At 38.2% G+C, this 23402-nt stretch overlaps 1 protein-coding gene across 6 annotated transcripts in view; it reads right to left on the minus strand.

The window, feature by feature from the left end:
• LOC122788802 (SPARC-related modular calcium-binding protein 1-like) overlaps positions 1-23402 on the minus strand; it is a 1601573-nt gene that overhangs the window by 635685 nt on the left and 942486 nt on the right. For all 6 annotated transcript variants that reach the window (XM_044055793.1, XM_044055707.1, XM_044056069.1 and 3 more), the window contains exon 5: positions 471-521. In XM_044055793.1, coding sequence (XP_043911728.1) covers positions 471-521 — 51 coding nt within the window. The remainder of the gene's footprint in view (positions 1-470; positions 522-23402) is intronic.

Consider the following 23402-nt stretch of genomic DNA (forward strand, 5'->3'; position numbering starts at 1 on the left):
TATAGTGAGACAAGGCTAAGGATTACACCTGCACCTCCTACATTAATGCCACTGCACAGTGAGAATTCAGCTTGAATCAAAGGAATAGAAAATACTTGACCAAGCAACATGATTGCTGATTGGGCCAACCACATAACCTTTTCCTCTATTGGAGATGAATATTTCAAAGATAACTGTGATGTCAGTAGGGGAAACCAAAAATTAGATTTATGTTTTATGACCTGACTACGTGACATTTCACAAATATCTATTTGATACGTTTGCACATTACCTACATTTCAGTTCAAGTCTGGATTTGTATAAGTTAGGCCTATAATATAATTATCTGAAGTTAGGCGAAATAACATTATTATGGCTACATATCACCACCTAATCATATGAAAACATAATATACTTTCTACATCACTCAGTATGTTTTGTGAATCAGGTTCGGGTTGTCATGTCATTTATGATCATAGAATGTATCTTACCTCGACTTGGTGATGTTGGGTCTTGCAGTGATGTGCGAACAGGAAAAGTGCCTAGAAAACATATAATGCTTACTGTAAGAAGTAACATTTTAAAGAACTATTTTATTCCACACAGTGTAAACTACTGCTCGTGCATAGGGGTACATAGCTAATAATGTGTAAATCTCTATTGCAGAGGTACTCAGTTACTAACATTGTACATATTCAATAGGTTCTTCATGCTTATTCACTATTATATTCACTGCAAAACATTTACCAGAAGCAACAATAATTATATTTATGTGATACTAGATAAAAATTCCCATCACAAAAATATAAACCATTACCCCATTTCTTTGTTGTGGTACCCTTGAAAAGTGTTGTATGTCTTTTTTAAAAATTAATAAATAAGAACAAAATTAGTGTTCTCTATATTTTGCATACATTTAATTTCAGAAATCATTGTTCTAAATAATTTCTTTATTTGTTAAAATAATATTTTACCTGCACTATATTGCAAACAGGAAATGTAAATACTGTATATATGATATATTTGGTGGAATTTTTTTTTCTATTTTTTCCTCATTGCCCAACTATAAGCTGTCCTGTGACTCACGTCTATTCATTTCTAGTGGGTGAGAGCTGGTTGATATAGATCATTATTTAGGATGGATGGGGTGATAATATTTTTAAGTGCAGGAGTATTGTCCGGATTATAGAGGATTTTATAGGCCATAATCAGTTGGTTATACTGGATTAGGCTGGGTAGTTCAAGCCACCCAAGCTGATTTAGATTGATGCAATGATGTGTCCTAAAAGGCAGCCCAGTGGCAAACCTGGCAATGTGGTTGTAGCAAATTGAGAGTTTGTTAAGGACAGTCTTGTTTAAATTCAAGAGTAGAGGGGATGCATACAGAAGGGTTGAAAGAAGGTGAGAGCGAGCTATGGCAATTTTAGCTGGAGGGGTTAGGAAGGCTTTTATTCTGTAAAGTGACCCTAGTTTTTTATTGATGGCTTTGATAGTTTGGTTAACATGTAGGTCAAATTTTAGATTATTGTCTATGATGACACCTAATAGTTTTGTAGAGGGGTCAGGGGAGATTATTGTGCCATCATTTGATTTTATGGTAAAGGTGAAAGCAGTAGACCTACGGGTTGGTGAAAATAACAGCATTTTAGTTTTTTTGGGATTTAGGATCAGATGATGTTCAGAAAGCCAGTTTTCTATTGTACTAAAGGTGGTCTGGGTAGCTGACCATAACTCTACTGGAGATGTGGCTGAGCAAATCAGAGTAGAGTCATCAGCATATTGGACATAGCTGACTTTTGGGATGACAGTATAAAGGTCGTTAATGAAGATGGAGAACAGCAAGGGCCCTAGTATAGAGCCTTGTGGTACTCTGAGGGTGTTAGGTAGAAGGTTAGAGAGTTTGTTCTGCCAGAGGACAGCCTGCTGTCGACCATTCAGGTAGGATTGAAACCATTGGAGGGCTTCAGTATCTAGACAGAATATTTGCAGGGTGTGGATTAAAAGTTGGTAATCAACCATATCGAATGCCTTGGAAAGATCCAAGAAGAGGGCTGAGGATATATAATTATTGTTGCGATTATAGTTTATGGTGTTGGTAAAGGCTAGGAGGGCTGAAGTAGTGCTGTGATGAGGACGGAAGCCATGCTGAGTGTCTGCCATAAGGTGATTCTGGATTAGGTGGTGCATGAGTTGTCTATGAATACATTTTTCCATAATCTTTGCAAGTGGAGAGAGTATAGCTATTGGCCTATAATTGGAGAATTCAGTAGAGCTGCCTCCTTTGTGAAGTGGGATTACATAGGATATTTTCCAGATGGTGGGAATTTTAGCTTCTACTATGGTTCGATTGATTAGTATTGAGACGGGGTAAGCAATAGCATCAGCTGATTTTTGTAGGTACTCGGCAGGGAGTTGATCAGCAGAAAGTGTAGTGGGTTTTAATTTTTTGATCAAGGTACGATAAGTGAAGTGGCGACTGGTTGGAAGCTGAACGCGAATAGGTTTCTAGGGGTGCTACTTTCAGGACCAGGGGAGCTAGGAGGTAGTTGGCTAGCTAGGGCTTGAATTGTCTCAGTAAAGAATTGGTTAAAACTATCAGAAACATCTTCAGGGGTTTTATCAATAGTAGCAGCAGGGATTGGGGTTGAAGTTTGTCCAAGATGTAGTAAATTATTTAAACCTTCCCAAAACTTCTGAGGGTTATTTTGATTTACTGTCTGTAAATTACAGTAGTATTGTTTTTTGTCTTGTAAAATTGATTTTTTGGTTTCGTTCCTGGATTGCCTATATTTAATGTGATCTTGAGGGTCTTTAGAAGAATGCCATAAAGCCCATGCTTTGTTTCTAAGGGTAATTTTGAGTTTAGACACTTTAGAAAGCCATGGCGCAGTTTTTGCCTTGGTTCTCTTTGAATGAACAGGTGCATGCAAATCAAGGATCTCAAGGAATTTGTTGTTAAAGTATGCTACTGCTTCCTCTAAGGGGAGGTGTTTTATATATATATATATATATATATATATATATATATATATATATATATATATATATATATACATACACACACATATATTGGTAGTGACCAGGTCTTTATTTTACGCTTATCATGAGAGTGAAATATGGTCGAGAAGGTGAGAGATGATGTAAACAGAAACAGTTTATAAAGACAATCCATGGATATGGGTTGTTTAGTAGAAGACATTATAAAATAAGGAACAGAGAACGTGACTGGAAAGTACAAAGAAAAAGTAGGTGAGAAGATATTTAAAGAGAAAGAAAGGGGGAGAAAAGGCAGTATACTTTAAAAAATATCTTTATTAAATGTTCTTAACTTAATAGAGCTATTTGCAGGAAAATGATGACAATGAATAATAAAAAGAACATTTACAAAGAAACAATATTTTTAAATTAACAAGTATAGACATTCATTTTTTTTATTTTGCATCTTATTAAATTCTGTACAAGATTCAGAAAACTTGTTCTGTGCTCTCAGAAACTGCTGCAGTGAAAACATGATTAAGTATCATGTTAGTCATAATGAGGAAAGTCCTCATTATTTATTTATTTATTTTACATTTATTTTACTTTACATTTGTTGACCGAGCTAGTCTAACTGGATATATGTCCATTTTCAGTAGAGGCCCGGGGAGAAAAGCTCCACAAAGAAAAACAAAGCAAAATATAGCAACAATAGATACAGTTCAATTGTCAGACAAAAACAGCTATTTACATGGTAACATAGTAAATCACGACAGATAACAAACAAAGGTTTTTTTTTTTTTTTAGACCGAGCATCATAGAAGAATAGAGTATTTAGAAGAGTGTGAGACATTCCAACATCAAGGTTGTAGAAGAACATGTAATTATTTACAAGGAAGGGACACATTATTTAAAAGGCAGTGACTCATCTCTAAGGCAGTGACTCATCTCTAAGGCAGTGACACATTTATAAGGCCCTTGTTGGGTACGATCATCCTAACATGTAATAGTATCTGTGAAGAATGGGTTTTGTACAGTGTCAAATTAGCTAACTGATAAGATTAAGAGGAAAACAAGATGAGGACTCTTAGTCAGGGTTGGTACAAGGACATGGCCAGTGGGTTGAAAGGTATATTTTGAGTTTCTTTTTGAATACTGGAGTTGAAGAAAGAGATGTGAGTTCACTGGGAAGTAGTTTCCAGATTTTTCCCACGGTGTTAAAGAAAAGGGAATCTCCTGCTTTATTACTTGGTTTTTGTCTAAATACAAGTAGTTTATTTGCTGAGTATAGGTTAGTAAAATTTTTATATGGGGTGATTAGACTCATGAGAATCAGTGTATTGCTTGGCCAATAAAGGGTCTTATGGGTAATAATAAGTTGGTGGAATTGAATTTGATTTTGCAGCTCAAGCCAACCCAATTGTTTCATATTTAGGCAGTGGTGGGTTCTAAAAGGGGAGCCAGTTGCAAATCTGGCAATGTTATTGTAGGAGGTTGCCAGCTTGTTGAAGTTGCTTTTTGATAGATTAGTGTATAGAGGAGAGCTGAGATGAGGTGAGTGTGGGCAACTGTAGTTCTAGCTATGGGAGTAAGGAAGGGTTTAATCTTATAGAGGGAGCCTAGTTTTCTGTTAACTGATTTTATTGTGGTGTTGATATGAATATCATAGTTAAGGTTGTGGTCTATTGTTACTCCTAAGAGTTTGGTGGTAGTGTGAGGAGATATGACCATGCCATTATTAGATTTGATAATGAAATCAATTAGGGTGGACTTTTGTGTGGGAGTAAAGAGCAATAATTTAGTCTTCTTGGGGTTAAGGAGGAGACAGCGCTGTAAGAACCATTTTTCTACTAATTCAAAAGCATTTTGGGTAAGGGACTGCAGTTCAGATGGTCCAGGAGTGGAGCATATTAATGTGGAGTTGTCTGCATTTTGTATGCATATAGCTTGAGGGATGTTTACATTTAGATCAATAATAAAAATTGAGAATAGAAGAGGGCCCAATATAGAACCTTGGGGTACACCAAGGGTGACAGGAAGGTGGTTAGATAGACTATTTTTCCAAAGCACTGCTTGTTGCCTGTTATCTAAGTAGGACTTGAACCACAGTAGTGCCTGTGTATCCAGTGAGAGGGACTTAAGTATATTTAACAGTAGCTGATGGTTGATCATGTCGAATGCTTTTGAGAGATCAATAAAGATTGCAGAAGAAAGAGTGTTACTGTTACGGTTTTTGTTAATGTGGTCAGAAAATGATAGGAGGGCAATGGTGGTGCTATGGAAAGCTCTAAAGCCATGCTGAGAGTTTGCTAATAGGCTATTTTGAAGAAGGTGGTCTAGTAGTTGATGGTGGATGCATTTTCCCATAATTTTAGCTAAGGGATAGAGTAGGGCAATTGGACAAAAGTTAGAGAGTTCTGTTGAATTACCACCTTTGTTTGGGGGGATTATATGGGAGATTTTCCAAATGGATGGGATGGTACCTTCTGTTATGGTTCTATTTATTAGGACAGAAATAGGATAGGCAATTGCTTTTGCTGCTTTTTGCAGGTATTTGGCTGGTAATAGGTCGGCAGAGGGGGTAGATGGTTTGAGTTTTTGAAGAAGGGTACAGATGGGTGTAGGGGCAGGTTGCAGTTGAAATGAAGGTGGTAAGTTAGTAGAGGAGGAAGGCAGATTGGAAGATACCGGTGGTAATGAGTTAGCAAGTGATTGTATGGCTTCAGTAAAGAAGGTGTTAAAGGTATCAGCAATTTGTTTGGGAGTATCATGGGCTATTTCTGATGGGGTTGGTGTTTTCAAGTGGCCTGGATGTAGGAATCTATTGATACCTGTCCAAAATTTTTCTGGTTTATGTTGGTTAGTTTGTTGAAGTTGAAAGTAGAAGTTTCTTTTATCTAGTAGTATTGATGTTTTAGTAGTATTTCTAAGCTGTTTACATTTTAAATGATCAGCTGGGTGTCTAGTAGTGCACCATTTGGCCCAAACTTTGTTTCTAAGTAGAATTTTCTGCTTAGTTTCCTTTGTTAGCCAAGGAGCAGTTTTTGTCCTATTCCTAACAGTACAAGTATGGGCGTGCTAGTCCAAGATTTCTAAGAATTTGGAGTTGAAGTATGTCACTGCATCATCTAGCTGGAGGTGTTTTAGGGGTGACCAATCACACACACTAAGTTCATTTTGGAAGCCTTCAGGGTTAAAATGTTTGTTGGAATGAGTGGATCTGTAAGCGGTAGGGTAGGGAATATTAGTCTTTTGTCTAATTATGTATGTTAGTGAGTGGTCGCTAATGTCATCTGGTAGGGTGCCTGCCGTATATGTAAGGGATTGAGTATTTGTTAGAATCCAGTCTAAAGTACTTTCTTTATTGGTAGGTTTGTGGATTCTAGTAGGAGAGGCGATATTTTGGGAAAAGCCATGTAGGTTTATATGGTTAGCAGGATTTTCAGTATTACAGCTATTCCAGTCTATATTAAAGTCACCTAGCACTATGGTTTCTTGTGGATAGTGTGTGGAAAGCCAGCTGAGGATATTTTCAAGGGTGGTGAGTTTGCATGTTACTGAATTACATAGTATTATCCCTACTGCTAATGAACACTTTCTTGAGGTAATCACCTGCAGCCCATGTGTGACTTTGTGTGACTAGGACTTATTAATTAATATATTTTAGGATGTGAGTAGCTTGGTGTAGAAACTGCTCAGAAACCGGGGTTTTATTTTGAAAGAGAAGCTCTGAAGTAATTCATGTTTTCCTTGTATGAAGTAGAAGGGAAGAAGAAATGCTATCAGAAATTAAAAATGACTAATATACATAGTATGAGACTGGAACTGAATAAAGAGGAAAGACAAATTTATTTAACATTTGTTGACCGGGAAAGTCTGTCTAGGCTCCACAGAGCCTGTTTTCAGCAGAGGCCCAGGGAGAAATGCTCCAGACACATGTCCTTAGAATATTGGAGGAAACCGAAGTACCCGGAGGAAACCATGCAAATGTAGGAAGAACATGAAAACTCTGCACAGAAGGCACCCCAGCTGATAATCGACCTGGAGAACCTCTTGCTGTAAGGCAACAACATTAACCGCTGCACCACTACGCCACCCAGCAAATGGTGCAAAAAAACTTGGGAATAGTTCACAAAGTTTTAAAAGGTGAAACATGGAAGAAAAGGAGGGAAAGTGTTGAAAAACTGATAATGACAGAGTTTTATTTATTTTACATTTGTTTACCGGGAAAGTCCGACTGGGCCAAGGAGCCCATTTTCAGCAGAGGTCTGGGTAGAAAAGCTGCACTACAGTACAATGAAGTCAAATGACATTGATAGTTATTAGTTAACATAATGGAAAAGAAAAAAATATTATGTATATTACAGTTGGGATCAGCTTGATATAAATTCAACTGTCAGAAACCACTGTAGAGAATATTAGAGAGATAGCTAAAGAGGCTTCTAATTCTCAAGGCCAGGGGGATTATATACAGTATACTGGTGAAAAGAGTTACTGGGAAGAGAATGGACTCTTGCTGAAGGGCTAGAGGGAGAAGTGATGCAACAATCTTAGTACAAGGTGCCTAATGACAGGCATTTCTAGCCACAGCCCATGATATTTCCATCATGGACATAAAGCATAAAAAACAAGGCATATGCTGAATTTCTGTTTATCAGGTATTGAAAAAGCCATGATGACATACTGCAAGACATGTAAACAATATCAAAAGTTTGAAACTTAGGAGATGTGCTAAACCTGCTTGGGTGCCTTTTATCTATTATTGAGGAGCTACTTGAGATACTAGCTATGGACTTTGTGGGACCTCTTAGTAACCCATGCTCTAAAGGTAAGAGCTATATCCTGGGGGTGTTGGACTATGCTAATATGCACCCTGAGGTGGTGGCTCTGTTCTCTACTGAGGCACAGAAATTAGGAAATGCTCTATCAGCAAGACAGATTTCCCAAAAAAATACTGACTGAGAGAGTCATCAATTTCATGTGAGATCTGCTGGCATGTATGCAGAAGCATTATGATGTAAAACAATTAAAGACTATCCCTTATTATCCTCAGGTCAGTGGTCATGTGGACAGGTTTAACTGTACACTAAAGGCCATGTTAAGACCATTTGCACACCAGTTCAGGAAAGGAAAGAGTGGGGCATGTGCCTGTCCATGTCTCTTGTTTACATACAAAAAGGCACCCGAGGAGTCCACACAATTTCACCCTTTGAATGTAGTATGGTCACAGGGTAACAGGCCCCTGAATTTAATTCATAATGGACAGAGGAAGACTGTGATTTCCACAAGGAATCTGTTGTAGAATATGTCATAAACTTCAAGAACTTCATGACCAGGCTTTGAAAGTACATGGAGGTGGCAAAACGCCACTGAGCACAACAGCAGCAAATGGTCTGGTATAACCATCTGGTCAGTCAAGGCCAGTGAATATTGTGATGGGCAGAAAGAGATGGTGCTTATTCCTGCTACAAATTAAACTAGAGGTAGAATTGGAGAGTCTTTTCACTGTTGTGAGAAAGGGAAGTTATGTTAACTAAATGGCACAGCTGCCAGACAGAAGGGAGAAGAACAAATTCTACTTGTCTATTCATCATGGTAGGGCATCATTATGTTAACATGGTAGAATTTCTTAATATGGTAGAACAAATTCTACCATATTAACATGATGAAGCCCTACCATAATGGAGAGACAAAAGTATTCAGTATCTGCAGTGGAACACAGGAGGAATTTGAGGGGATCTTGTAATAGACCTACTTAATGAGGTTCAGTATGACACCTCAGTGATAAGGTAGCCATTTCTCAGCATATATTTCCTACGCAGAATCAGGAGATCTTGGCAGTACTAAAGGAGTTTGAGGACATGTTTATTGCCAAGCCAGGAAGTACTCACCTGCTGGAGTAGCCTGCAGACACAGGGCCCCAGTGACCCATCCAACAGTTCCCTTAAGGGGTGCCTAAGAAAGTAAAGCAAACCTAGAGAGAAAAATTTCAGAAGACGTTGGATTAGAGGTAATTCAGAATTCCAATGGTCCCTGGTGCTCACTGGTGGTACTGGTTCCCAAGAAAGACGGGAGTGATAGTTTTTGTCTAGAATTCAAGAAACTGAACAGTTGCACAGAGACAGATGCTTTCCCATGCCCACTCCAGATGAAACCTTGCTTACCACATATCTAAGCCAGATTAAACCTTATAGGCTATGAAAGGGGGGTAAATATGAAACTATTATTGACCTGAACAAGGGTTATTGGCCTCTACCCTTAACACCTGCAGTGAGGGAGAGTTAAGCATCCGTAACCCCTTCTGGGTTATATGAACTCATTGAGATGCCCTTTGGGAGGACGAATGCCTTAGCAACTTGCCACAGTTTGGTAGGCATTTCTTTCGCATACTTTACAAGAATGAATACACCAGATACTCCACTCTATGAGCAGATGCTCTGAGGAATTAAGTCTCCTTGAGTAGATCCTTGTGATAACTAGTCCTGACTAGCTTCCCTATTAAATAAACAAAAAGTGGAAATGTTGAATGGCCAAATAAATGAAAAGGCCGTTCCTCGAAAATGAATATTGTGGGGGGCTGTGCCCCCCCACACACCCCCGCTAATTATATATACCAATTCCGAGATCACACTACAGTGAAGAAAGGGCAAAATTTCCAGTCTTCACTGTACCATGATCTTACAATAGTGATATTGTGGAATGGCCTTTTCGTTTATTTGGCCGTTCGACATTTCCACTTTTCATTTATTTAATAGGGACCCTCCTGACTATAATCGAGAAAATATATTGTAGGTGGACGCTGTAAACCATGGTATGAGAGTCATACTTAGACAGATTTCCTTAATAGGAAAAATGTACCACAATGTATCTCAGCCACAAAATTCAGTCAAGGGAGGAATCATATACAGCTATAGAAAAGGAATAGCTGAACATAATTTGGGTTGTACAAAAGCATCAACCCTACCTTGTATAGCAGAAAGATTACAATACAACAGATTGTATCCCTTGAAAGTGATTATTCAGGGTTAGCTGGCAAAATAAAATTATTCTTAAAATGCTGCTCAGCATTGCAGCTCTATAACAGGACTATCCAGTAAAGCAGTGGTATTGCCAGTGCAGTGGAGATAGTCTAGCAAAAAAGGGAATAGAGTAGTGTAGCAAAAGAGTGCACTCTCATCGCCAGTGTGGATTTTGAGAGTGTGTCAGGAAACTTTGCTCAATGTCTAATTGGAGGGAGAAGGTGTCATGTGATTATAAAAATGTCACTGTTTTCTTGGTCAAACTGCAGATTTGTGAGCTGCAGTTAAACCTCACAAAACGTTTAGCAGGTAAACTAATAATATCTTACTGAATATGCAATATGTGTTTTTCAGTGGTTTGAAAAGATGTGAGATCTTGTGACCTTTTTCTATGCAATGTATTATAAAATATTTGATGTTTGTAACTGGCTTCCATCTATCTTTTACTGAGAAGTACAGAAACGATATGCAAGTTATAAAATGTTTAGAAGACATGTGATATAGAAATTATGGTTATTCGGCCATGTGATTACAAGATGTTTGACTATTCCTTATATATGTAAGGGATATCTAGCCAAGAGCAAGAAAATAAACTTTTTAGCAGGGAAATATGAAACTGCTTAATGATAAGAAGGTATGTACTGCCAATGGTGACAGGCTTCCAGAATGGTCTGTTATACAATATCATTTGCAGTCTAGTTATTTGGCTTATTATCAAGAGTGAAACTAACTGTGAGCTTCCCAGTGAGGCCATCTGTTTTGGTGGTTGCAGTTTACTACCTTAGACCAGGACAGAAGACTGTAGTGCTGGAGAATATTAACAGCCTTCCCTGGATATTATAATTTGTGTGCAAATGAAAGAGTTTATTCAAAGTACAGTTTCTGCAAGCAACTGAGCACTGGAATTCATTGAAACCCAAAGAGATTTATGAAAAGTGTGGACTATGGAGCTAGGCCAAAGACTTTACTTGAAGAGGTGTTAAGTCTGAAACACATGCTTGAGTATGGATGATATAAGTCTATACCCAGGGCAACAGTGCATGTTTTCTGTGTGCTCTTGAGGCCAAGCTTCTGTTAGCAAGTTTTAAGTGATTCATATTAGTGCACCTTTTTTTAATATTTTACCTTGGTTTGCACTATCAGTGTGACTCGACAAACTACACCTTTGGCATCTAAATTTAGATAATTTATTTCTAGGCACTGGAAGGGTCCACAGATCGTAACCCATATCTATCATATGTAACAGCTTGTAAGAGTTTTCCTACTGTAAAAAAGTGTGTTTAACTTGTTTTATTATTTTTATTTTTTGTATTTATGTCCAGATGTTGCTTAGCTTGGTATGCTGCAAAGCACATCATTAAGAAATGAGACTGATGTAGTCAGACGCATAACACCCACTACCTGTATGGAGCTACGTTACCCTATAGGTTATATGGCACCGATCAAGTGACACTCAGTTGTCAAAGCTGTTTCTGCATTATGTATCATCTTCATGAGGACTTTTGCATGTGCACTTCATACATGTATTACTATGGCTACACAACGAGATAAAACTAAGTACAGGGCTTCACCCCCAGTTATTGCAGTCTTTATGAATTGTAAAAGGCCGTGGTATACAGCTTTACTGTATACCAACCTTGCTGTATGGAACACAAGTTTCTTGAATCCTGCCTATTGAAATTAACTCTTGACTCTCTGTGCTTTTTTACTTCCTTGATAGTTTCTGAATTTTGCCAGTTCTATTCACAACACTAAATTCAAAACCACTCATGTACATACCTGGAGTGTCAAAAACAAGTGTTACCTACTTGAAGATATAGAAATACTCATTTCTGGCTTACAAGGGATAATATAATCCCATCTGTATGTCCAACCCACAATACCAATAAGTTTTAAGCTTTCTGGCACCAAACATCCTTAAATGAACTTTCCTGGCTGTTGCATCTAATTTTTCTTACAATGAAGTTGAATGGATCACTACAGAGTCACCTACTAGTATGTATAATAATAAATATTGTTTACTTTACATTCTGATACCCTCTCTAACACATATATTTACATTATAAGATCACAAGTTTTGACAATGCTCACTCCTGTGTACTTGTGGTGACATCAACCTAAACTGATGCTCCAAACGTCTTTCTGTTCTAAACCATACCTAATCCAAACTCATCTTCATACAAATAGCATGAGCTACCATAATGTCCAGTCTTTATTCATAATGATGGACTGTCTATGCACTAACCAAATTAGGTTGCAAGTCCATCAACAGACAGCCTAACTCCTTGTTGCCAGTGTCCTATACTAGATAAATTAGCCCCCATATTTGAACATCACTTTCATGACATTTAAAGTTATGGCCATCCTCTTCATCGGTACTCTCCTACATCACAGTTCAGGCTTTTGTTAATTGTGCTGTCTGCTACTAGGTAAATGTTCTCTGCTGTAAAAATACTTCTTTCATACTAGAAAACTGCACAGTGTCACTTTTATGTATCTTAGACATGAATTTGAACCTAATACAAGACTCCCAGAGTGTCTGGATGAGATTCAAGCAGTCTTTGAAGGAATGAAATCACAACACATGCATTAAAATAAGCAGTCCATGAAAGAAGTAATTCAAATAAAGTAAATATATTTTTACAGACTAACAATTCTCAGATCTTAGGAACTCCAAACATTTTGATTGCAAGTTAACTTTTCTGCCTGGAAGACATTTGAATACTTTTTGGTTTACATTTAACATGATGGGTCTGACAGGGTTAGACCATGTCACAGCTGTTGAAGTCTCTCACAAAAACTTCTCCCCTTGCTTATAAAGCAGAATCATTCTCATTCTGACAATATTTCTTGGATGTCCCTTCATAATAATTCAAAACTCTCTACGAACATTTGCATGGTAAGTGACTTCCTTCACACAGTATGATTGAAACCCACATTTCATTAAATCTTGTGAGTACTTTATTACCTCTATTCTTGCATATATTATTGACATCTCCTATTCTTACATTATGTTTGTTAACCCATGGAAACAAGTAACGAAATCTGACATTTGCAATTACTTACCTGTCTCTCTTCTTTATAGGCTTCAGTGACTTTTTGAATTGTGTGTCTCATGTCAACTTGGGCACCATTGTGAGCATATCACCTGTATGATAAGCAACATGAGCCAGGAACAGGAAATAGTGCTGCTACTTCGTTCCTTATCTCATAGGGCACGGTAAGCTGTCTGGAGCTCTTTTTACACAGTTTTCATTCTGCCTTTCACCTTGTTCTGTTCATTGGCCTTTCTAAATATCAACTTACAAGTTGTACAAAATGGCTTTCTGGGTCTCTTTCTATGTACTCCTTCGGGGTCTGAGTGGCTCCTTGTGATTCATTTCTCTAACTATCCTTGTTTCTGTTATAGCCCTGGTCTCTGCCCTTGGCCTTGTCATCAAGTTTTATTGATTATGTCAGCCTCAATCATCCAGTAAAAAATACTGCACTAATTAATCAGGTGGCGCTGCACAGAGCAGAGTACACCATATCTTCCATTGAGACAGAGCTGAACCTATACACCATCTACCGTCTCAAGACTATGCAGGAAATTCCTGAAAATTGGTGACAGAAACACTAGTTCCTTATTTATTTGGCTTATTTGGGAACTCAGACAGATTCTACCTAATTGTCATGTTAACTGCTTCCAAATTTCAGTATCCATGAAACTCTGATTACATATATGGTGGCCTGCAAAGCTATATCTAGGCCTAACACGCAGACAACTGCACACTAAAATCAAATCTTAGCTTAAAGCTACTAACTCAGTTTTCATTCTGGTAATTGTTTTGATTTCTAAGCTAGTGTGAATCCTGGAACAGTGATACATAATGATTGAATATGAAAACTTATTTAATTCTAATCTCTCTGTGTCTCACAATACTCCCTTTTCTCTGAGGTATGGCATATATACGTAGTGGATATAAAGAGTGCAGTCACCCCCACCTTTATCAAGTACAGGAGGCTTGCTTTCTTGCAAAGAGCAACTTCAAAGGAGAACAGCGATTTTCAGCATTTGCTTTTCTCCTGCATTGTTGTAATTTTTTTGGATCTCATAATTATGTGCAAAAGAATCACAATAAGGAGCCTTCCAGTCTACAGTCTTTCCAGTTTCTGGGTTAAAAGTAGGAATGACACATTCATTACCAAAACGCAATGTGTTCTCTTCATTTTTTTTCATACACAAGCTTTGTTCATGAATTATGACATGTTCCTTCATGTGATACATTTATTTATTTATTATTTATTTGCAGTTTGTTAACCGGGAAAGTCCATTGGGCTGAAATGAAACCTTTTTCAATGGAGGCCCGGGGAGAAAAGCTTCACTTACAATATTATACTAGTGAAAAAAATAATACAAACTAACAAAAATATTACATGATTTCAAAGTAACAGAAACAGATTGACAAAGTAATAATAACAACAAAGCATTTTGTGGTGTATGCCATAACAAAGAATTCAGGGAATACATGGAATAAATTAGTATTCTGTAGGTCAAGGCATACAAATAACTATGATGTAAGATAAATTATAAGGCGGTGTTAAGAAGAACATAGCAAGTGTTAGGATGAATTTGCAAAAGAAAGCCTAATAGAAAGTAGGAATCAAATAGATAAAAGTTAGGAAGGGTGAGAGCAGGAGCATTCCCAGTTAGAAGAGAGGTAGGAATGAAGCAAAAGCTTAAAACTAGTGGTTCTGGGTAGTTCAGATGTGTGGTGGAAGTGAGTTTCATTTGCATGTTAGGGAATATGACAATAAGGGTTGCCCTGGACTATGTGTGGGTTTGTACACTTGAAGGACATTCTGATTTTTGGAGCTTGTGGACAGTAGAAAGTTGAATGTAAAAGAGATAGTTAGGAAGTTCCAGCCAATTCATGGAGTAGGGACCCACAATGGTGTGAGGAGGACTTGGAGCCAGTAGCAAACTTAGAAATTTTATTGTAGCAAGATTCAAGTTTTGCCTTTAGACAGGATTGTAGGTTAGTAAGAAGAGGGGCTCCATACATGGGAGAGGGGCGGAGGTAAGTGACAGGAAGGGTACGCTTAGTTGAAGGGGTGAGGAACAGACTGTGCTGATACAACATTCTGAGCCTTTGATGGGTTTTCTTGATGTTAGCTTGTAGGTGAATGTCCTAAGTGTTCACCAATAAGGACACGAAGTAGCTTAATATGGGGAACTATTTTGATGGGGGGCTTGTTCTGGCTGACTATCTGGAATGAGTTCTTGTCAATTTTAACATTTTGTTGATGGGGTAAATAACATGATTTTAGATTTAGATGGTTTGAGAGCTAGGTGATTGTTCAACAACCAAGTCTGAGTGCTGGGGAAGACATTTTGAGTTACTTGCATGAGTTTTGGGAGAGATTCGGCAGAGCAGATGATGGTAGAGTCATCTGCGTACTGGAAAAGTTTGACATTCGGTATACAGTAATAGAAGTTATTGATAAAAATGTTAAATAGTAAGGGACCCAGGATAGAGTCTTGAGGTATGCCTGTTTGGAGTGTGAAGGTAGGAAGAGATACACATTTTCCACTTGATGGCATGTTGCCTGTTTCAGAGGTAACTGGAAAACCAGTTGATGGAAGAGGAGGATAGATTGAGAAGAGAGAGCTGAGAAAGAAGTAAGTGATGGGAAATGGTATCAAATGCTTTGGATAAGTCTAGGAAAAGGGTAGATACAATATTACCTTAGTCTCAAGCATGGTTGATAATATCGAGAAAGGACAGAAGGGCAGTGGTGGTGCTGTGTCCAGGTCTAAATCCACATTGACTAGGGGTCAACAGATGATTATCTATAAGGTATGTAGGAGTTGCAAGTGAATGCATTTTTCAAAAATCTTAGAGATAGGGGAGAGAAGGACTATTGGACGGAAATTGGAGATGTCAGTATTGTTATCCCCTTTCTGTAGGGGAATGATAAAGGCTTTTTACCAGAGGAGGGGTACATATGATTCTTGCATGCAATGATTAATTAGGATGCAGATGGGAAGAGCTATGCCATCAGCAGCTATCTTAAGGAAGTTGGATGGTAGATTATCTGGGGCATTAGAGCATGCTTTTAGTTTTTGTAGTAGTTTAGCAGCTATCTTAAGGAAGTTGGAGGGTAGATTATCTGGGGCATTAGAGCATGCTTTTAGTTTTTGTAGTAGTTTTTTATGGTATTGACAGGAATGGGTTTGAGGGTAAAGGGAGGGGAGTTGTGAGTAGAAGACATAGTGGGAGATAATACTTGGTTGGGGAAAGATGTGGTGAGCTTGGCTATAGAGTCTAAGCAGAAGGAGTTAAATTGGGCAGCAATAACATGATCACGAAAGTTAGGATCTGGGCAAGGGTTGTCATTTTTGCCAGGAGTGAGAAGGGCAGAGATACTGCTCCAAAATGTTTTGGGATTAGATTTGTGACTGTTTTGAAGTTTGGAGTAGGATTTATGATTGATAACTATTTGTTTTTTAACTTTATTATGGAGTTGTTTGTATTCAGTAAGGGAGTTTGATGTTTTGTATTTTTTGTAGTATTCCCATGATTTATCCCAGAGATGCATAAGGGTTATAGTTTCTTTGGAGAGTCAGGGAGAAGTTTTGTTTTTAACCCTTTTAGTTCTAGGAGGAGCAAAACTATTTAGTTGTTAAGTGAAAGTAGTAACAGCATTGTCAAGAGGAAGAGTTTTCAGAGGGTTCCAGTTCATATGTTTTAAGCAGTAAGAGAAGGTTTGAGAATTAAAGTTTGTGAGGGTACAGGCTGAGATATAATTGTGCTGTAGGAGGAGAGAGGAAGGTAAATGACATATGAAGGCAGGAAGATGATCACTAAGTGAATCAGGTAAGGTCCCATTGTTTGAACTATTGTTGGGGTAGGATATTAATATCCAGTCAAGAATGCTGCCCGAAGAGTTGTCTTTATAAGGTCTGGTAGGAGTGTTAATTAGTTGAGTGAAATTGAATAGATTTATGTACTGATTAGTACTGGTTGAGAGAATCACCTAAAAGTATTGTTTCATTACTTATGTTAGATGAAAACCAAGAGAGAATATCTTCAAGAATACATATCTTATTTCCAGGTGGAATATATAGGGCAGCTATGCATATGTTTTTATGGTTGTTAATTTTTAGGAGGGCCAGGGTTAGTTCAGCTGTTGCAAAGTGGGGTATAGAGTTGATGTACGGGATCACTGTTAAAGAGGAGGAGAAAATTAGGTCTACCCCCCCCTTTCTTGTGAGTTTTGTCATTTCATATGATTCCATAGTTAGGGGGGATGGTTTCAGAGTCTTTCAAATGAGGTTTGAGCCAAGTTTCAGAAACAGATAAAATGTCAGGGTGGTTACGGGAGAGCCAAGCATGACAGATGGGTAGTTTATTGCATAGGCTTTGGGCATTAATTGTAGCAAGAAAACAGAGATTTATTGGGAGAAAGTGAAGAGGGCAAGTTTGAGTTAATACATTGGTTGACCAGGGGTCCAGGATTAGAGTGTATGTCGCCAGAAAGGATAAGAGAGATTTGTTCAAGAAATAGAGACAAAAGATCTTTGAGTTGGCGTTGAACAAAAGGAAGTAAGAGGAATTTGGAATGTGAGGGACAGGGACATTATTAGAAATATCAGAAAGAAGCTTTCTGTTCAGGAGGAGAGTATGCAGTATTAGTGTGGTGATAGACGTGCGGAGAAACATATGATGAGAAGAAAGATTCTTTTTTGGGATAGGTAGAAGTTGTGTGAAAGGGGGCATATGAGAAGTCTGAAGGCTGGTAAGGTAGATTACAGGACAGAGGAAGAATAGAAGTATGATTAGTAAAGGCTGTGCAGATTTAGTGAACATAATAATTGTAAGATTGTAGGACGAAGTAGGGGTATATGATATAGTAACTAAATGGATAGGCTTAGTAGAGATTTTAGTAGAGAAACATTTCTGAACAATTTCAGTCTCTGAGACCTCTCTTATCCTTCTTGTTCTTCTATTCATATAATGCCTTATACTCACCTGAGTATAATTATATTTTATTATAAACATTCCAAGTTCTTGGTACCAGATAGTGATAAAGATTATTTTATCACATCTGAAGAACTACTAATTTGTAAACATTCTTTGATATTACCAGTGAATTAAATCTTACCTGCCAAGATAAGGAGATGCATGTGTTTCTCAACCCACTATGTCACTGCTTCACTGCATTTGGTCATTGTCCTGCATTATGTAGCTTGTGGTAACATACCATTATGTGCTTTGTAAGCTGTAATGTATAATTTTCTTTCTGTATCTCCAGCAGATGCCTGAAGAGCACAATTTGGATGTCTGCTAAACAGATCAGGCAGCAAATAAACAAAAAGTAAATAAGTACAGCAGTCTTTGTGAGGGATTTGGATTTTACCAAGCATGCCAGCTGTCGTATAACGTAGCAACAAAAAGTGGGATAATCCATGTTCTTGATAAAGGCATTAAAGAATGGATAGATGTAGTAATATAATTTGTAGTTGAGTATCCACTCCAGTATAAATTATAGCTTATTTTCGATCCATATCAGGGGTGGCAACAGCATGAGACCATTGTTTATATCAAGGTGTTAACCATTTTTCCCCTATACCAGGTTATTGAGTTATTTTAAATTATACAATAACGCAACAAAGAAACAGAAGAACTGCAAGTGATAATAAATAAATAATACATGCCAATCAGGCATACATCTAGAGAGTTAAAACTTGCCTTGTGCACATATGCAGTACTGTCATGTAAAATGTTGTTCATATGTGGATACTCCTCTAGTAATATAACTGTTAAATGCTCAGATATTAGGAGGTCATTAAATAAAAAAGTAACAGTGGCATTGGCAGTGCAGTTCATCCCCAGTTTCAACGACTAACAAGCCACCATAATGAATATGTAACTTTCTGAAGGTCTAAAGCAAAAATTGACATCATTACCCTGCTTGTCGATGACATGTCCCTTGCCCAAAGCCAACAGCCAAGACCTAATGAACAATTCCACCTCAGGCAGAGTCCTGTTTTGTGTCTGAGCTCCTTTCACTTTTTTACTGCAAACTCTTGAGCGGGGAGCCTGGAGAGATGCACACTTCCAGTTTCTAAACACCAGCACCTTAACAGCAAAGGATGTAAGCACAATCAGTTTCCATAGTGATTCTGAGAGATAAGTAAATGCTTGGCAGGAATCCCTATAAGCAACGAGGACTAAGGAACATAGCCTATCCGAGGTATCTCTGTATAACCTTTTGATTGATGTACATTCCCATTACACATCGACGAGAAAGGCCATACTAGCCCCCCAACTCCTGCACACACACACACACACACACACACACACACACACACACACACACACACACACACACACACACAGCTGTACTAATGCAGAGCTGTGATATCACCAAAGTGCTGTGAATTCCTATTAGTGTTGTCGAAACAACTACCAGGGTACATTACCATTGAGGTACATTCATTAATGAAAAGCTGTTTACAAGAACAAAGCTGAGAGACAATTATGTCTTCACCTGGCAGATCTCACTGCCAAGTCCTAGACAGAAGTATTTTAGCTAAGGAGAATAAACGAGAGAAAATAGGACATACCTGACATACGTCCTTGTTACATTTGACAGGAGGTCTTAAAGCTTCACTAATCATTAGTCTTATAGATCAGTCAGTATAAAATGCCCTTATTCTATGCATAAGTTTTAAGCCAAGCTCATTAACTTACTGTACCCTAAGAAATAAGTTATACTACACATATTCCTTAATGCTAGCAAGGAAAATTCCCATGGCAGGTGCAGGCAAGAATCCAGCATACCTAGGAGATATAAACACCTTAAAAAACTGTCAGCTGATACCTCAACCAGAATGTCCACATCCAGAGTATCCACACTGATCTCATAAACGGAGTAGAAATTTTTGGACTCAACTCATACTTGTCGAACTCAGACTTGAAAGAGAGTGCTACAGCTGTCTCTCTGGAGTTAAAAGGGGGATATTCAACTGAAAAGGCTCATCATACATAACTGCAAGCCAAGGAATTAAATATACACCGACTACCTTATAGATGACAACAGGCCGATCACCTACACCAAACAGCAAGTTCTTCCTTCCAAGCTTCCTGAAGGCCACTGTTCTGCACAGAGACATCTATATCATTTAATTCCTCCTTAGTGACCACTAGTGAGTCATTGGGGAATGGACCTAACTCTTCAACTCACCCCTTTACCCTGCATTGGTATTGATAAAGATTCAAGTAAAATCATAAAAATATTTGCTGAATCCAAGCCACCTAGATGTCCCCAGTGTCCTGTTCATCATAACTAACCTCTCCTTACTTACACCTTTCAGTCTATAGACTAATAACTTTTTGACTTGTTTACACTGTGCTAGTACAGCCCTCCCAAGTTAGCCCTAACTGGAACTTCTTTGGCCTTATCCTTGGAGTTTGCTTCTTTTACCAAGTCTTGACTCTCTGCTCTCCAGTGGTCACTTTTACAGACAACCTATAAAAGCTTGTTCTGTATGACAGCTACAGTAGTGTCACACTTTTTGGTGTGGCAATATTCTCTTACCCATTTCTTTGTTAAAGTTTTTAAATATGCTTTTATCTTTAAGAAAGAGGGTCCAGCTATCGTGATCATTTGAACTGCTTTAAATAGAACATCTAGTGCTATTTTTGAATGATTCTGATGGATTCTGATTCAACTTGTATACAGATGAAAGCATTTAATCTTAATAACATTTTTTCTTGGATTATCCTGGTACAACACATTTTGTTAGCATGGTTGTTCTCTTTTTGTTTCCCAGTTAACACACTGAGTTGTAGAAGAAACATTTGCTGCTTTTTAAATTTAAATTCAGACACACAGAGCGTCCATAGAGTGGATTATTCTTTATTACTAGTCCATTTGTTGATGATACAGAAAGGCCTGGGGAGGTAGGCAGCTGTTTCCTTTGCCAGGATATGACAATGCTGGTAACGCCACATGTTATGTAACAGATGAAAAACCTACCTACTCTTACAAACTACACAAAGATTATCCAACTACAAGAACTAATAAATAACAAGGTACTAAGAGACTCAGCGGAAAAATTTCAGAACTTCTCATCTACATACTAAAATGCTTCTGATGGGGGGCTAGAACCTCCAAATTATCACAGTATTCCATTAGAGTCAAACTTGCCCAACATTTGAGACTCAGCATTAAGGAATTTATTACGGGAGCAGTGTGTCCTGATTCCACCAGAAACAGTTTTTGGGAAAGAGCAGAGTGGTTAATAGATCTGCACAGAGAATGCCAAGGGGTAAGCAACTTAGCCTGGGATTTGGTCCTCTCAGTGACATCACTTACTATCTTAGAATGTGCAGAGACGAGGACGAGGCAATACTGGTCAAGAAAAGGCATTACAGGTTGGCAACAGTTACTGACTTCACCCACAGGTCTACTCGCTCAACAGTTTCCCCACCCTCTGCGTAGAGTCTCTAAAGGAACAACATTGGTTTACCTAGTTGCAGATTTGCCATGTCTGGACAAAATTAATAACCCAGATGGTCATATCCAGAGAGTAATATCCATACCTCTCAACCTTTCAGTGTAAGAAATCTGGACAAAGCCAGAAAAATAGTGGCACAAAGGTCCAAAACTAGGGATAGATTTTTAATATTGCTCCTAAAAACTTAGAAAGTTGTTAGAATCATGTGTCTAGAATTATTACGTATTTTCTGAAGGATATGCAGTCTGAAACTCAAATGTCTATCATTATTTAATCACTTCAGACCTCAATGATTTGCCAGAAAACTGCAAATTTTATGAGGAACGGGCCAAAACTATGAGACAAAAATCTGGACATTATGCGAAAATCTGGACAGTTGAGAGAAATTAATACCCTGAGCCAAGTGGGCTAAAGTTGTAAAAGGAAGGGCGAGTTTGATTTAGAAAGGATATGTGGGAACACAAAGCAAAAGCATCAAAATGCCTGCTTGAGGGGCAGTGGAGGACAAGAGAATGTACATGTAGCTGAAGGGGAATGTGACCAAATGTGCTCCACCCATTGTCAACTCAATAGGTGAACGAAGAATAAAGACCAACAGATGAGATAGCTTCACAGGTAGTACCTTACACCAGTTAAGCAATTTAGACTTGAGATATAACTTTGACAATAACTGTTGGAGATGTGGTGAATCTGTGGCTGACAATGTGCATGCTTTGTGTTTGAATAAAAATGTGAGAGGATACTGGAAAAGCCTGAACCTGTTTCTGGAAAGATTATACAACACTATTCTGGATTAAAGAGTGGAATTCTAGCTTTTCGGGGTAGTCAGAAAAGAATTCTTCTGGAGGTTACCAGTTTATAAAATGTGTTAGGTTCATAGGTTCATAGGTATGTACTAGGCTATTGGCCCTACGGCCTATACAAGCCTAGCCAAAAAGGTACCCTGGCTTTCGCCACCCTAGAAAATTATTTTCCTGTGCCCCTGTCAAGCAGAACCACAGAAGTGATCCCCGGGGTGAATTTCCTATTACCCATCCAATCATCAAGATTTTTTTTGAAGAGTGCTAATGAGGAGCTCTGTTTGACACAGATAGGTAGTCTGTTCCAGAGTATGGGAAGTCTCTGGGACAGAAATCTATCCCTCCAGCATGTTCTGTTTATTGTGGTAACAAGGTTTAGGTCCCCAGAGCGTGTAGCTCAGAGGGATTGGGATTTCTTTAAGTGGAGCATGTCCAACAGCTCTGGGTTTGACATAGCTTTGTATGTTAGGCAGTGATCGCCTCTGAGTAGGCGATATGCGACGGAGTAAAGCTGGAGTTTTTTGAGACGGTCTGCGTAAGGCATCTGTTTGAGGCCAGTAATCCTCTTTGTGAGGTATTTTTGAGGCCTATCCAGTTGTTGTAGATGTCTTGTGAGGTACATACCAAAAGGGGTGTTGTACTCTATAATGGGTCTAATGAGTGATGAGTAGAGGGGAACAATGACTTCTTTTTTTCTGGATGAGAAACCTTTTGTGATGAGGTGTGCCACGTAGAAGGATTTCCTGACCAGGTTTTAAATAGTGTAATAAAGCTAATTTGTGTTAGGGAGTGGAAGTCAAAGAAGTGATTTCAGCAAGAGTTTGTAGAACTGTTTTTTGAGTAAGCATATTGGTTATATACTGTATTCATTTAAGAGTGACAGACATGGCATAAATATTCTTCCTTTCTGGAGCCTGTATGTTTACAGAGCAATCAATCCAGTGAATTAGATGCTATAGGAAAGATGGAAGTATACTATTCCCAGCTGGTTGTTTTCTGGCTTCCTACAATTACTCTCCATGTATGACTTAATCAGCCCCTTCCTATGTGTGGCTGCTTATTCTACAAATTCACCTAATGTGATGTACAAACTGCTTCTGAATCCCAGGGTAAGTCCTT

This window comes from Protopterus annectens, chromosome 1.part0 (assembly GCF_019279795.1).
Source record: "Protopterus annectens isolate FY-2018-M chromosome 1.part0, PAN1.0, whole genome shotgun sequence".
Lineage (NCBI taxonomy): Eukaryota > Metazoa > Chordata > Ceratodontiformes > Protopteridae > Protopterus > Protopterus annectens.